Genomic DNA, 16,489 nt, shown 5'->3' on the forward strand with positions numbered 1-16,489 from the left:
TTCAAGCACCATTTCTTTTCTCCTCCAACATTTGGTGTCATGGACATCAGAAAATACCAGGATAAGTCCTGATTCCTAAGTCCTGACCCCTGCAGGGGTCTTTGAGACTAGTTAAACCTTTAGGGTTGAACTGTCTGGGAAACCGAAATCTCTGGGAGATTCTACCCACCACCACAAGAAAGGTAAAGCTGCTCCAGTTTATCTCAGAAATAAAGATCTTCAGGATTTATTTTCCTGCAAAGCTGAGAGCTCAAAAAAGCTTGCATTCAGCTTGTGGAGTCTGCAGCAGCAACTTTCAAACCAGAGTCTGTGAAGCACAGGATCCACAGAGAGCTTTTGTAAGGCCTGTGCAAAGGTCTTTCAGAAAAACAGGACTTTTGCTTAAACTCTCTACAATTGCAGATTTTACCTATAGGAAACTAGGAAAAAAATTACAAGTCCTTAACAGACAGTGAAGGATACAGGGGAGACCAGAGACACTTCAAAATCAGTTTTCCTCTTAAGGAGGCCAGTTCTGTGGAGCCAAGGTTAAGCATTTGGGTGTTTGGTTTGGTTTATGCTCTTTGGGCCCCTGTCTGCCAAGGCTCATCCTTTCTGATGAAGATAAATTGCCTCTGCCCACCAGAGCTTTCAGTTTTAGTTCCAGCTGGGATATGTTGGTAATCCTGAGATACAAAATTGTCTTCTGAATATATTGCAGTTAGCTTCAGTTGTATAAATCCGAGCATTAGCTGGATACTATAAATAGGCAGGATGTGCAAGGAGGCCAAGTCGAAAATGTGCAGAAACCATGCCTTTTTTCCTTAGTGCTATGCTTCATCATGTATAATATTTTTCATCTGAAAAGGAAACAGCATGCACGTGCTTTGTGGCTGTTGCAATTAACTGGACATAATGAAGCGTTGAATTTCACACTTCAGAGAAGTAGGTTGGGAAGGATGGGTAATTTTTTCTCAAGTTTTCCTGTTTTTAGTACTTTCTTGGAGGTAGTTTTCTGCTAGATTGGGTAGGGAGCAGAAATACATCTGGTTTATATTACGTGATGGCTGTACTTTGGCAATGGAAAAAGATGGCACTTAAAAAAAAAGGAAAGAAGAATAAAAAAGAAAAGTTTGGCAACTACAGAACAGAGCAACAATTACAAGAACTATCTTAAAATTCCCAGGATTTGTAATTTATTTTTCCATGCTTGCATTTTTCTGATGTTGCTGGTGTTAAAGGAGTGGGGCAGAGGAAATTCAGTTGGATTTTGCGAAGTTCAGATATCTCTGTGAAACAATCCCCTTTATTCTGGTTGCCCCCACAGCAGCTGCTGTGATTTGCACGTGAATGGGATAAGAAGAAAGAAAAAGTGATAGATCATAATTTTTTTCTCATATTTTCTTCAGCCACTGGGCATGAAGTTTTGAAGGGGGTCTCTCTCTTAGCTGGTCTCATCTACAGATGAGGGAGAAGCAGGATTAATGCAGATGGTTTTGGAAACAGATGCGTGAAGCATCTTTATGCTGGGAGAGGGGAAAAGTTATTCCAGCAATGCAAGAGCACCTCGTGATGTGTCCCCCGGTGCAGTTTGCAGTTTTTCTTCCCTTTGTATATTCCCCCAGGAAACAGGCTTTGCCCCCCCCACACACAAAAGCATGAAGAAATGAGGCTCTACTCGTGTTGTGGCCATTTGCATCTCGGAGCAGAGGTGTCAGGAGCCCAGGACACCGACCATCTGTCTGGGCTTGAGCAGGGCTGTGGGTGTGACCTGCGAGCACCTTCCAAGAGTGGAGGACGTGGTGCATCCCCTGGGGCTGCTTTTCACACTCCAATTTGGAGAGTGCAGTGGTTCAGCCCCTGCGGGAGTGGGGCCTGGGGAGGTTGGGCATCTGCTTCCCCTGCAGTGGGGTCTGAGCTCTGTGACTTTTTTTACCCCTGGGTTGTTCAGCAACTGAGTGACTTGAAATACAGCACTGGAACAAAATATGTTCTGAGTGATTTTTAAGTAAAAGCTAATGTGAAAATGTGGGAGTTTAGACCAATGTAAACACATAAAATTTAAAACGCTTTTCAAATGTAGTAAATAAAAAAAATAGTGTTTCTGCTCTTGAAATTCCTAAAGAACACATTTTTCCTTCTGAGTCATGATTTAATTAGATTATATTTTATTAGACATTCTTTACAAATTTTAAAATACTGCTATTATACATGCACAAAGGAAAATCATTTTGAACAATTGTATGTAGGCATTCACTGAAATCAACCACAAACCAGGAACATTTTATGTCAGTTACCAATGTACTCAATATGTATATCTAAAGTGCATTATGTTACAAAAAATATAGAAAGTCAGCAGCACCAAGATATGTTCACAAAATAAATACACCAGTCAACAAAATAAATTATGGTAAATGTGACAATAATAATTGTCTTAGCCTTAGCCAAAAAAAAAAAAAAAAGGAAAATTCACAATAACAAAATGTGCAGTTTCAGAGAGCAATGGGGGAAAAAGGTTTTATTCTGAGCATTTACAATATTTACAGGTAATAAATATTTTAATACTTCCCATATGTTCACTATTACAGAATACTGCAATATGTCTTCCAAAAATCTCTTGCTGAAAATGTCAGCGCCTCCTGCAAAGAAAACGAAACAACAGAACAGAAAAATTAATTAATTTTTGCTTCAAATGTGTGAACATAAAATCAATAGCAAGTGTGCCACAGACTGTAACAGGTGTGCCTTGGTAGTAACCATTTGCAATAACAGGGGCTGTTTGACCATGTCACAGTTTTAGATATCTATTCAAGACCTCTGTTACGTTTTTCTCAATGCAACTCCTCCAGCAGTGTGATGACCATCAGTTTGTCACACACTGAGGCCATCCATTGCACTGTACTCTACCCTCAGAGGAATGGAAAGGGACTTTAGTTTTATTTAGAGCCTTATGCAAGAAGATTCCTGAGTGCTACAGGCAGAAGAATTGCATCATGCTATGATAAAATGTCGAGTGCTACCAAAGAGAAAAACACAGTTGGAGAAAAGCTGAATTAGTTTTGAAGGCATGGAAAAGGAAGCCCTTGTTAATGCAATGGTGATGGTGTGTTCACTGCTGGGGTGTGATGCCATGTTCTGGTTAAAACAGTGCCACAGGGCTTATTTGGTCTCTTTTTCCAACTGATAGACCACCCCTTAGACAAGGGGCTATATATTTCTGTGGCATCTGTGCCTAAAGGCTGCTCAGGTCTTGGAGTGAGCAGACCCTTGATAGCATCTCCCTGAGTGCTTGACTGAGTGAAAAGGCTCTAATCCTGAAACTTTCCCTTTGGGAGCCAGAGAGCTTGGTCCTGAAAGAAAGCCACCATCCTGTCCTGTTATCCTTCAGCTCCTGCTGCATTCAGCCCAGGCTGAAGCAATCAGCTGCACCCAGTCCTGAGATCTGGGAGTTTTCTAAGGGAGTTCTCTCCCCATGAGAACAAAGCAGAGCCTGCTCCCACCTGTCAGTGTATTCCTTATCCTGCAATATGAAGTTGCTCAGAGGTGCTGCAGGAAATGCTGAAGGGTTGGGCTTTTTCCCCTTCTGTCCCGGTGAACAGCACATTTATTTAGCGGTTCCTTGGGAAGCACCTAAGGGTGGAATGTGGAGCTATAGGATGGAGTGGGATTCTCTCTGCTGCTGGACTGATCACCAGAGCTGGGGGTAGTATTCCACATGGCAAAAGTGTGTGGGTGTGAGGCACAACAAAACTCAGGTCCTGGCGAGTTTAAGAGGGTTTTCTTAACGTGCACATTGAAAGGGAGGCTCCATTCATTAGCGAGTTTACTCATTTGAAAGGTCTTTTAGGAAATTAGGTAAGAGCAACTTAATTAAAGTGGGAATATAGCTGGAATGTCCATGAGAAATAACTTTTAAAGTGCCTGGGATGGAAATGCTAGCATGAAGCTCCTTAATAATTAACAACAATATTAGGGTCCATTTCAGGATATATTCCAACAGGTATAACAATGGCACATAATTCATACAGCATGGCTGTGCATGTGTGTGTGTCTGCACTACTCAGGCCTGTTTCTAATATTTTCAATTTGGTCTGGATTTTAGGCTTTGTTTTAAAGTTTAAGCGAAGCCACATCTGGACAATGGGCTCTGTACTAATGATAATTCGCAAGCTGTGTTCAGTGATTTGGTCCCAGGTTTTGAAAGTTTGGCTCGTTTCATGAGATACTCCTTGTAGCAAGTCAAAACATCTAAAGGTGACATTATTTTTGCCTATTTTTTTCTGACCTAAACCAAAAATTTTGTTTTCACAATTGATCAGAGAGAATTGGCATGAAGATTTTAATCTGGCATGTTGAGCAGAAAAGAAGCACAGGGATACAGTGAAAATCATGCTTAAAGTTTACATCTTTTGCCAGCCAACTGGGATAACTAAAAACTCATGTACTAGAAGTTTGTTAGGGCTAAACAAACATGTTCTCTGTACTTGTGAAGGAGGAATTCCATTTTCCTTTTTTAATGGATTGTCTTTGTTAAATCATCTCCAGTTGAGGATCTAAAATACAAATTCTCTTTAGGAATCTGTGAGAAATGCTGCACTTGGATGTCGGACTCCTCAGTAAAGCTGAGAGCCTTCAGCCATCCAGCCACACTTCAAACAGAAAGGCTGAACTGCGAAAATCAGCAGGGTTGTACCTGCAGCTCTTTTATATATCCCATTAGATAGACACCAAAGACAGCATAGCAAGAAAAAGAAATAACAGTTGAAATGCCCTAGGATGTTTTTTCCTCACATTCTAGATTTCTTTGTGCTCAAGACAGGTGTTACTTACTGGCAAATGCAGTCCCTTGACATCTGTTGAAACATAGGCACCTCCTGAGCAGAATCCTGAAGGCTGCCTTTGCTAAGGTGCTGAGACAAACCAGTGTCTCTTACTTCCCTCCTACCTACTACAGCCGTTCCAGATGGTTTTGGTCTGGGATGCACTGGTTTATGGTCTGGGACACCCTGGTTTATGGTCTGAGTGCCCAGCCCCAGGTGTTGGTAACTCCTGTAGATGCCAGCACAAGCTGAGGCGATGGAGCACATTGCAAACTGTGGCCTGTAGAGCCTAACCTCAGGCTGCATTTTAGTAAATCCCACAGCTGGTTTCTCTTTCCAAGGGATTTACTGTGAGCAAGTGGCACTTGTCCTATGTCTGTTCTGCCAAGGTAAAGGGGAGGAGGAGAGAAAAGGGTGCGGGTTTTGCTGGTAAAATGCAAACATTCAAGGAGAACTGAGAAGTGGAGTCCTTGGCTTTGTCTGCAAGTGTTCAGATTTCCATGAAAGCTGACTGCAAGGGGATGAGTCACTTGGGACACCTAAGCTGATGTCTCCAGGCTACTGCCCTAAAAACCCTTCACTGTCATGCATGAGGGAGGCATATCCCTCTCCAAGGCCAATGCTAAACATTTTTAAGCAGCAACATAATTGTTTCATGAGCTGGCAAAAGGATGGAGCTGTATTAAAAGTTCTAATGGCAGGGAAAATTTTACGGTGAAAGGTTGGTCTGCCTTGTTTGCAGATATTACTGAGAGAGAATTTTTCCGTGTTCTCCCCTAAGGTTAAACAGTAAAATGAAAAACTGTAAAGTAAGGGTAGGAAAGTTGCCAAAAAGGGGAGGTGTTGAGAGGAAGGAAAGAAAACTTCGCCATTTTATAGATGCAAAGCCTTAAATAAAAGTCAAAGCTTTCAATCTGCTGAGGCCCAAGCATGGGACCAAGATGTGATGTGAGATACACTATGGTTAAAGCAGGGAAGGAAATTTTAGTGGCTATGATGTGTTTCCTTTTTGCAGAAATACCTTCACTTACTACTCAGCTTCAGGAAGCAGATTTTGGCCATAAGTTGTTTACGTGAATTGTGTCTCTTAGGAAAGAAAGGCTTTGTCCCCAGTGCAAAGTGGAAGGGGCGCTTACCTGCAGAGAGCACCTTGAGACTGTGCTTGAAAAGCCACTGCCCAGTCATGAGTACAAAGATCTGCTTTTACTCCCAGTTTGGGTGAGGCTTTGGCCTCTCACACCGAGGGATAACAATTTCAGTAACTACGTGGCATGCTCCCCAAAAGAACATAGCAGAATTACCTTAAAGTTTGATTATGTGTAGTAACAGAGATGTCCAGGAGTGGGCTCTCGGTCACGATGTCTCCATACATGCCGGAATTTAGCCAAGCTGAGCGGGTTCGCCTCTTTTTCTTCTCTTGTTCCTTACGTTTTCCAGGCTTTGCTTTCTTTTTCTTCCCTGACACCTTCAGGGGCTGCTCCTTGTAGGTCTGTGATTTGTTTGTCTCCTGAGTTAAGTATCTGCCCTCATCTTCACTGCCAAACCGGACAGGGTAGTTCTTCGTGTTGGTAGCAGGTTTAGGGTTAGGTGACACCTCTGACGTTGCACGGATCTCTGCAGTGTTGACACCTTCGATCAAATTTTGAAGGAATATTCTTCTTCGTAAGTCTTGGATTGACTTGCCCTTGTCATGCAATAGCTGGTGCTCTGATACAGCCCGTTTGCTAAAGGAAAAGAAGAGAGGAGAGAGAAAAAATGTTTAGGATTTGGTTATTGCCCAGTGCTTGGCAGAGCTCCTCTCTTCTCTGGTTGCGGTGGCCACAGTGACTGTGTACCAGTCTTGGAGATATCCAGTGAAGTCAGACTGCTGGAGCAAGTCCTGCTTCTTCCTCAGAGTAGCTGCTCCCAGCAGAGAAGGGAAAGACCTAAGCAGGTGATAATTCTCAGCTGACTGATCACACACCACTGGACCTGGAGCTGGATTAGTCACTGCTCTGCTCTAGGAAAGCATTAAGACTCTTAATATATCACACTTGAGGCAGTAAGAGCAGGAAGGCAGTTGTCAGAGATAGGAAAACTCAAGGGTCAGATAATGCAGCAAGAGAGGAAAACCCAGTACTTCTGCTGGAGCTGGAAGCAGTGTTTATACAGCATCATTCTAGTGATTTTCTAGTGATATCAGTCATGTACTTCAAAAACATAAACAAGCACATAAAAGTGCCTTTTATTCCTACATTTAAATAAGTGCAATTGCAGGAGCATAAGGGAAAAAATTTTGAATTTGGGTGCCTAAAACACAGGCACTTCAGTTCATAATGAGCTACCCATGGAGGCAGCCTGAGCATCAGCAGAGATGAGCCTCAGCCACTCCTGTGGATTTACTGCTTGGTCACTTGTGTGTAATTATGGTTTTAGATGCTTTCCTAGTATTGCTTTAAGTGTGAACTTTTGGGGCCAAATTTCTTGTCTGCTGTGCTGTTTGAGTTTTGTGCTAACCCTCTTCACTGGATCTTCTTCAAGAGCATCCTGGTTTGTTGGAGTGGTTTTTCCAGGGTTCATCCTGACCTTTTGGTACACTGAGCTCTGTCTTGTTTTCGAGGAACTGGGAGATGAGTAGCTATCTGTCTTTCAGAGATGTTGTATTGGCAAGGAATGTATTAAACATCTGAGGAAAGAAGATACAAATGGCACCTGGATCATAAATAACTGTGAGAAAATACATGCCTTTTCCTTGAAGTGGAGTAGATGCACAGCTGTGCTGTGAAGCACAGACAGAGCGCAGGCTGGGATTTTAGCTATGTTCCCATGAATGCAATAATACAGTTTATCCTTCCAATTGCTCTACTCCAGCAGGCAGAGTTTGGCTATGGAATCTCTCCTCTTGCATCAGGGTATGGCATGTGACTGGATTCTTACTGGCCAAAGAAATTCCATTCACTGCCTTGCCTGTCCGATAATCATTTGGTCAATTAGCTGGGTAAGAAGTGGTTTCTGCATGTGGGTGAACTGGAAGAAGACACATCACTGTGAGCGAATATTCCTTCCTTCCATCCCATCCCTCATTCCCCTGCTATGTTACCAGGTTTCAAAATGCAAAATGTTTGGGAGTGTTCTGCAGTTTCTCGGTCCCTTCAGCCAAACCCTTTAGATTTATGACTTGATCAACAATTGGAGCTATTGGAAATTGGCAACTTCAAGTAGAATTGGCTTAAGAGCATCCCCTTCACTTTTTGTCTTTGTAGGGCTGTACTTTTTGAGTATTGGGTTCAAGTGATGGATTTAAGTGATACTACATGTCTATTACTCAGTGCAAAATTCAAACAGCAGCTTTCCCTCGTTTCACAATGAGACTGGAAGATGACTTTCAAAATCTTGCTCAAAATCAGCTCTACATATGCTGAGGTTTGTGAGAACACATGTAATCAAATATTGTCTGTGTTTTAAATGTCCCAAAATCAGTTTTGCATGACTTCAGTCTTTAGGGCAAATATTTTATGCCCCTCTACTAAATGTGCCTAAGCAAAAATGCAATGTGATAATCCTAAGCTGATCCCATATCGTGTCTTTCTCTTCAGCGCAGCTGTGACCATTAACACAAGCTCATGATCTCCCCCAGAAGAATTTTTTGGACCAAGAGCCATCTCCAACACCCTTCTCATTAGGGTCAGTCTGATTGACAAATAGGCCAATAAAACCAGCACCCTGGGCTGCTCTGGGTGACTGCCTCTGTGCTGCCTGTCAGGCTGTCCAGTGTGACTCAGGTTACATTCCGAGCTTCAGTAGTCTATTTTCTCAGGAATTTTCATGGGAAATTCAGTTCTGCTTTAACTCTTCTAGTTCATAGAAAGTGTATGAAATCTCCGTGCTTTAGGGAGTCTAAACCAGTATCTCATGTGATGAGCAAAGCTTTCCTACTGCCTCCTGTGAACTACCAAAGAGAATTCCTTCTGCAACAGACAACCTAAAGCAGCCTTAATCCTCTAATGTGTATTTGGTCAATTTCCCCACTGTGACAAAATCTTGACTCTCCAAAGCCTATTATTAAAGTCCTCTTGACTGAAAACCTATTCCATTTTACAGAGCTGAAACCTAAACATTTCGTTCCAGTACACACAAGGCAGTCAGAGAGCATTACAAGATCTACATCTTGAGTGAGTATGCATTTCCAAAATAATGCAGGCATTGACGTGTGAGGGCTTGGTGTGCCAAAGAGGGTGGGTTTCTCTTTAAATGTCTGTATGATATTTAGCATCAAGTCTGGCTCCAAATAACATTCTGCTATTCCAGATTGTATAACATTACGTAGTGTTACATTTCACATGACTTTTATTACTCAGCCAGACTTAAGGATTATATTTTGCCTACTAGCTTCCTTTGTATGCTCTAGATCAAAAATCTCCTTGAAACAAAGATGTGGTAGATACATATCTCTTTGACCTTCTGCCTCCTTCTGCTTCAGTTATTCAAACAACTCCTATGTTTGTAAATCATGGAGAAAGACTTGCCCAAGAAGACTGATGTAAGAAGTGCTTCATAATGGAGATATCAACAACATCTCACCCACACACTCGGAGTAGGAAGGCAATGGAGGCTGGAATGATTGCATTCACATATTGGCTATGATATGCAAAAAAGTACTAGGCTGTTAGGGTTAAGATGACCCACTAGAGGTCCCTTCCACCCTTCTATAAAATGCACCTCTCATCAAGGGAAAGGAGTCTGTACTCAAACCAAGAGCAGTAAATGCTAAGCTTACCTGTGGTGGGCACTGTGAGAGTGGGATGTTGATGGTTTGTACTTGACCAGAGTATGCAAACTAATTACTGGATCCAAGTACACTGTGTACACATGAGACTGGGTGTCTCATCATGGGGAAAGCACCAGAAATCCCTGACTTGCGACTATCCTGACTTCACATACTTCCAGATAAGCTGCTCTTTTCAGGCACATTCCTCCTTTTTTTTTTTTCTTGAGATATCTAGCGTTTCTAAAAGGCAACATTCTTCAAGCTACCACTTTCTATCTCAGAGAGCTGCTCTTATTTAGCTGTTATTATCCTTGACTGTTCATGTTGGGTCTGATCCTAAATTCAGCAAAATAACTGAGGAGGATTCAGTCAGCTCTCTGGATTTTGCAAGTCTGAGTGCCCTTGCCATTGACTCCAAAGGGAGGGAAATCTGCTCAACCTATCACAGGGTTAGGAAAAATATTTTGAACAGATCTAGGGACATGATGCTCTGATGTCTGGAGATGATGATAAAAATATGTAACTTCATTTTGAGGCATTACTGAGTTTCTCAGAAGTTCTTTAGCAGCTAAAGCACTCCTATAAAAAATAACATGTCTGGAAATCTTTTCTTGGGACAATTTGCTATTGCTTTCCATGGGAGATTTGCTTCAGCAAAGTCTGTAGAACCAGGCCTATGCAATTTTGATTACTTTTGCATGTCTATGATAATGTGCTTCAGTAGTTTCATCCATTACTGGTTTAAGCTTTTGACTGGGAAAAAAAAAAAATCAACTCGAAGCCTAAGTGAGTTATTAACCATTAACTCTAGGAATGGTTTGTGGTGATATTAAAACATGACACATGTTTGAGTGTGGTGTCTGTGTTTGTGCTGTGCCCACAAACAAAACTACGAAAATGCCACTAACTGACAGCTGACTGCTTTCTTGTGTGTGTTTTACATGCCAGAGCAAAGAGGGAGCTGAGAAATGAGCTTTCACTGGGTAGTTCACGCTCTTCTTCCCCCCTGTCAGGACAGAATGGGGATGTTGGGAAGACCTCTAATCCTGACCTTTAAAAACAAGTGTTAGAACTACACTGGCTTCAAAAAGAGAAAGAGTATTTCTTTGCAAATCTAATTTTTTTTTAACAACCAAATTTGGCTTAGATCCAGTTCAGAGTTTCCTAGCCAAGAAAATAACAGCATTTAACTGCACTACAATTATTTTCTTTTTTAATTTATTTTTGAAACTGAAGTTTGATTCCTCTGGATAAAATGGTCCCAAAAGAAAGAAATAGCCCAAGAACAGCTTGCAGGAGTACAAAACAGTTAAACGTTAATGGACTGAGAAGAATACACTGTAACATTATCAGCAATAACATGTTCTACACAATTTGCTGTAGGAGATTTGTAATAGCTCTCTGCCTGGTGCCAAACTTTAGGTGTGTCTGAAGTCACTTTACCTGGGGTATGTTTTTTTTTCTTTTGGGTGTTTGGGGTTTTTTATTCTTCTTCTTATTATTCTTATTCTTATTATTGTTACTGTTATTATTCTGTGTGTTGCTTAAATGGCAGAGGAAGTGCTATTTGGAGATCTTGTCCTTATGTATGTAATAAAACATTTACAAGGAAACCCATCTGAAATTGTTTGCTGTGTCATGTTTCCCTGTAAGTCGTGATCGGATTTTCCAGCACTTTTTCTCCAACTTCCTTTGGAACTGAATAACAATACAGCCCTCCCCAGTATGACTGAGGTGTTTCTTCCTTAGAAAATCTGATGCAAGTCCAGAGAAAGCCAACAAGTTAGATGTGTGAGGCAGCTGCTCCTGCATCAGCTCAGAGGCTTCTCCTGCACTTTGCGTACGGGTATTAGTATAAACCAGGCTGATTATTTTGGAAGGAGCAAAAAGGTCATTTCCTGAACAGACTGTCTTAAGTTACACTATCATTTATCAAAAAATATGCCTCTGCCTCTAAGTAATATACTGGACTCCCTTTGGATTTTTTTTCCTTGAAGTGGTAGAAATCCAAAGAAATTGTTCAGTACTTCAGTGTCATGATGGCCCTCGCTTCTGCATGTTTCCCCTACCCTTATCAATATTGGCTCCACGCCAGAGCCGAGGAAGTGTATGCTATTTAATGTAACACACAGCATTCGGACAAACCAGGATGCTCCCTACGGGGGTCCCGGGCAGCAGCACAACAATCACCCAGCTGCGTCGGAAGAGAAGCCCCTCAGGTTTCTCATCTCCTCCTCCAAAACTTTTTAAGGTCAGACAGCTGCAAAGCGCCCTTTCCCTGTCCCAAATGCCTCTTCCCGGCTCTCAGGCACCGCCGGTGCGCACCTGGGGCAGGTAACCCGGAGCGGCCCCGCGCAGAGCCGGAGCGTCCCGGGCTGCCTCCCTCCCCACCCGCCCCGCCGCCGCAGCGAGGGACAATAAAGGGAAAGAAAAAAAGAAAAAGAGAAACTCACAGTCGGCGGCTGATCCCTTCTACTGATCTCCCGTAGGAGGGCACGGAATAACTCAGCAGGAACACTGCGAAACTCCACTGCTGGAAGAGTTTAGCGAACATTGTATCCTCCGGGGCTTAAAACCTGCAAGGAAAGGGAGGTCAGTCCCGAGGGACAGATGCGCCAGCGCCGTTCTCAAGGAGTCCCGGCTGCGGCTCTAGCAGCTCCGAGGCTCTGAAGGAAAAACAAACTTTCTGAGCTCTCGGCTCACTCCTTCCAAACTTCGCTCTGTCTCTCTCCCTTCCTTGCTGTCTGCCTCTCCCTCCCTCCCTCTTTCCCTCCCTCCCTCTCTCTGTCTCTCGCTGCCCGCAGGCAAGTTCTCTCTCGATATTAGTTCAAAAAAGCATCCAGCTCTCATTTGAACGGGGTTAGAGCGGGGTCCAGGGAGTTCCCTGAGCCCTGTTCAGTTCCAGTCCGCTAAGCCACTGTCTCAGGGCTTTATGTTACAGCAGAAGCCTCTCTGCAGATACGGAAAGATTCCCAAAAGTCAGCTCAGCTGCTCACTTCTCTGTAAACACACGCGCGGACACACAAACACACACACAGACTGAGGCGGGAGGGGGGATGCATCTCCACATCTGTCTTTCAGTATACCTCCGCAAAAAAAAAGGGTCAGGTTCACTTCTCCAGCTGCCGGAAAGTTTTGGTCCCCAACATTGACAAGGAGAGAGAGAAGCAGTGACAAGGAGAGACAAGCAAAGGTCGCTGCCTGTCTGGGGAGCCCGAGAGGTCTGGGAGGAGCGGTAACCCCGGGAGGCTCAGGGGCTGGGAAGCATGCTTGGCTCGGCAGGTTGGACTGGTCTGCAGCCTGCGATGTTCACGCGCTCCGGAGCAGCCTTTGGGAGACCTGCGGGAGGACGGAGGGTTTTGCAAAGAGATGGCGCCCTAGGAACATGTGCGGAGAGAGCGAGAGCCCGGGCGGGATACCCACAGCCAAAACGGAGACTGGGAATCGGCGCTTCCCGGGCCCGCAATCAAAAAGGAGCGAAGAAAGGGAAACACCCCGCAGCACATGCACTCAGCGGACCCCAAGGATTCCGGCCAAGCTCTCCGCATCTTCTGCAGCCGGACTCCTCTCTCGCTCACCTTCCAGCTCTCCCTTTTTGTGTTTACCCCCGGGTCCGCGCCTCCCCTGCCGCGGGAATTCCTCCCATCGGTGGGGGCACTTTTTAGCTCAAGCCCCAAAGCCCTGCCCGGGACTGCTGCCGCCTTTCCTTGCACGCACCTACCGTTGTTGGTCGCCGTTCCCCTATTAGCCGGAGGGTCGGATCCTAATGATGCTAATTGTACGCTAGTGAAGGGAGGGGGGGAGCTAAGGGGGAGGGCTGGGGGGAGGACTCGCGGTCTATGAACGCTGGCGCTCCTGGCCAAAAAAGTAAACTAGTGGAAAGTTTTCTCCTCCTCTCCCTTTTTCGCCTTCCACTTCGCCCTCCTTCAGCCTGGCCAGGGCGCTGCAAACCGCGGCGTCAGGTTGCGCTCCCGTGCGAGGCGGACAGCGCCGCGGGGCTGCGGGGACAGCGGTGGCCGGAGCAGCCGGAGGCGGCCGGTCACCCCCGGTCACCCCCGATCACCCCCGGTCACCGCCGGTCACCCCCGCAGCCCGCCGGGCACCGAGGGCCGGCAGCCCCGCACCCCGCGACGGAGGCACCGAACTTTTCCACGCCGGGATAACACTTCTGTAAAACCCGACGGTAACCCAGCCCGCCCGTCTGTCAGGCTGTTCGCGCAAGGAGCTGCCCCGGCTGCTGCAAGGGGACACAGGGACACAGCCGGGGAGCCCTTGCCCCCCTTGCCCCCACCCCCGGCGGCTCTCCCAGAGGGAATGCCCTGCACTCCGATCTCCTCATGTTCGACGGCGCAGGCCGGGCCGTGCCAGCGCACACCTGGGGAGGATGGCTCCGTCCCGGCAGCATCCCGGGAGCCCTCGCCCCTCCGCGGGGCTCCGCCGAACCCCGCCAGAGACCGCGGCGGGCACCTCGCTGCCCCCGGGGCACTGGGGGCGCTGGTTGTGCCGCTGACAGCCTGATTTATAGGGAATGCTTTCCCAACACCCTCACAAGCCGCAACAAAACACTGAGGCGTGCCGGCTGGTTGCTCCTTCTCATCCTGCCCCCGAATTAAAGGAGGCTGTCTGGAGAAGGTTTGGGTGCAAAGCAAAGCGTTTTTCTAGGTGCAGGTTATTTTAAGTTAAACGACGCTTGCTGCCACAACTTAAAAGCCCAGCTCCTCAGCCAGATTCCACACCACACAGGCAAATAAAACCGACAACATAAGAGCTGAAATAGAAATCATGCTGAAAACATTAAACCGTTTATGCTCTAAATAAATTCCCTGAAGACCTGGTAGGCTATAAATTAAAATGTATAGCTAATAGGCGTCTTTGATTTACACTGCCCTTTCGACTAATTAAAAATAATTGTGAGATCCCCTGAAAATAGCCCCCACACACTCATAGGTGCATTGCTCATGTTAAAAGTGAAACGTCCATCAAACATTTTTAGAATTTCCTCTCCTCCAGAAATTAATTTTTTTTAAAAAAATACACGAAAAACCAACACACACCATCCCTTACAGACTCAGGAAAAATAAATAGCTTCTATAAACTCAGAATCCTGAGGTTCCTTCACAATTTATTACTTCACCTTTTCCTTGAGTTACAGCTGTCTGTGCTTCTCAGAGATCACCCTGGCCAACAGTGGTTGCTCTTCTCAGCAATCGCTTCCAAAACTTTGTTCTATGCTTAAGAAGAAAAGGAAAAAAAAAAAAAAAAGAAGAAGAAGAAGAAGTTAAATTAATTTTTTAAAAAGGCAATACTTTCAAAAATCCAGCCTACAGAGCTTTGATTCTGCCTGTTACAGATTAGGGCGAAATAAAGGGTGTTAAAAGCAGGTGCTTTTCTCCCTTGCTGCTCTTTTTATTATGAAGAACAGAAGCTTCCCCTAATATATATAGTGGGGGAGACCCTTCTCCATTGCTTTTATTGAAAAGACCAAACTTGTGACATCACTAACCACCTTCCTATGGCTGAGTTTGCCTCTTCTCTGCCTCAGTGGGCTTGGGAGAAAAAAAAAAAAAAAAAAAGAGAGGGAAGAAAAAAAATAAAAAACCCAACTATGGCTGTGCTAATACGGCAGGAACTGAGCAGTGCCGAAGGCGTTTAGGAGACTCACTGTCACCCCGTGCTCCCATGCCCCCCCTGCCCCCCGCCCCCCCGAGGGCTCTCATCTGCAAGGACCGGCGCAGCGCTTTGTCACCTGCCACGTACACAAATGAGCGAACTCACGTAGCCGTGAGCAAACTCCTGGTCCCCAGCCTCACCGTAAGCCTGAGCTCTGTGGCAGGAGGGGGAAAAAAGTCCCCTCGTTTGGGGTTTAAACCTTCCCTGCCCTGCAGGATGCCGCGGGAGATGCTCTCCCGGGAGGCACCCGCCGCCACCTGCAGCATTTCCCCCCACCCGCCACGGCCCGGCTGCTCCACACTGGCAGCTCCCGGTGTCCCCTGGCCTCGGACGGGTGAGAAGGGATGAGGCTGGACTAGAGGATGGACCGGCGGAGCTTTAGGCGCGATTCCAATCCCTACACCTGCGCCAAACATCGCTCCGCTCACGGAGCGCCCACGGGCACGGCTGGCCCGGTGTCTGGGAGAGAGGAAAACTCTACACTTTTGCGGGGCTTTTACCTGCCGGGGCCTCGGTTACGGCAGGGCTCCCCGCCAAGGCGAGCAGCTCTATCGCCGGTTGTTTCTCGAGCCGGGATGCACGGAGGGAACCGGTCCTTTTGTCGGACCTGGGAAAGGCTTCAGCTGCGGAGAGGTGAGGCAAAACCCCGTGTTTGCCTTTCTGGCCAAGCCCTCTCTGCCGCGACAAGGCAAACCTTATCATTTTAGGTTTTCTGACTCCACTTTCTCCCGTCTTCCCGCCTCAAAGACAATGAGATTTTGGAGGGATGCCGCGCTTGGCTTCTGCCTCCTTTTTCCATACGTATAAACACGCATAAATCAGCTTTCCTACGAGGAAGTTGACCTGGGAGCTTGGCTAGAGAGATAAGTCCCTGTTCCAGGTTTGGCACGTAATTCCCGAGCGGGGAATAGGGCCAGGGGCTGCGGGCGGGTGTGTGACCGGGCTCCCCCCAGAAGCCGCTCAGGAGCGAAACAAAAGCCAGCAAGTGGGACAGGTTCAGCTCTTTGGGGAGGAGATGCCCTTGCAGCCTCAGGGAGGCAGAGGGAAATAATGACTAAACCCCCGCCCGGTGCTCGGCGACGGGCTAAGTCCTCAGCTCCGCAAACTTCCCATCCTTCACCTCTGTGAGGTTCCGCCTCTCCCTCCTCCCTCTTGTTTTATTCACAATAAAGCATTTTCGTCATTTCCCCTCCCGGATTTCTATAACCTCAGTTGCACTCGTCCAGGGCTTCGGTTCAGACGGGGAGTTTAACCTCCCCAGTCTTCCCAGGGT

At 45.9% G+C, this 16,489-nt stretch overlaps 1 protein-coding gene across 6 annotated transcripts; it reads right to left on the reverse strand.

Annotated features, from left to right (window-relative positions):
• Window positions 1-2,124: 2,124 nt before the first annotated feature.
• On the reverse strand, window positions 2,125-14,970 carry PTHLH (parathyroid hormone like hormone). Of its 6 annotated transcripts, none has more exons than XM_042051089.1 (4): window positions 14,681-14,966; window positions 12,000-12,122; window positions 6,101-6,523; window positions 2,125-2,618 (listed from the first exon to the last, which is right to left on the reverse strand). In XM_042051089.1, the coding sequence occupies exons 2-4, from the start codon at window positions 12,098-12,100 to the stop codon at window positions 2,609-2,611; spliced, it is 534 nt and encodes a 177-aa protein (XP_041907023.1). In that variant the 5' UTR covers window positions 12,101-12,122; window positions 14,681-14,966; the 3' UTR covers window positions 2,125-2,608. The 6 variants fall into 6 exon arrangements, with proteins under 6 accessions (XP_041907023.1, XP_041907027.1, XP_041907025.1 ...); XM_042051093.1 differs by lacking the exon at window positions 14,681-14,966 and adding an exon at window positions 13,922-14,654; XM_042051091.1 differs by lacking the exon at window positions 14,681-14,966 and adding an exon at window positions 13,268-13,355.
• Between the last annotated feature and the right edge of the window lie 1,519 nt (window positions 14,971-16,489).

The sequence above is a fragment of the Corvus kubaryi genome, unplaced genomic scaffold (assembly GCF_017639235.1).
Source record: "Corvus kubaryi isolate FWS band 111438036 unplaced genomic scaffold, C.kubaryi_AGA036_p1.0 74, whole genome shotgun sequence".
In the NCBI taxonomy this organism is placed as follows: Eukaryota; Metazoa; Chordata; class Aves; order Passeriformes; family Corvidae; genus Corvus; species Corvus kubaryi.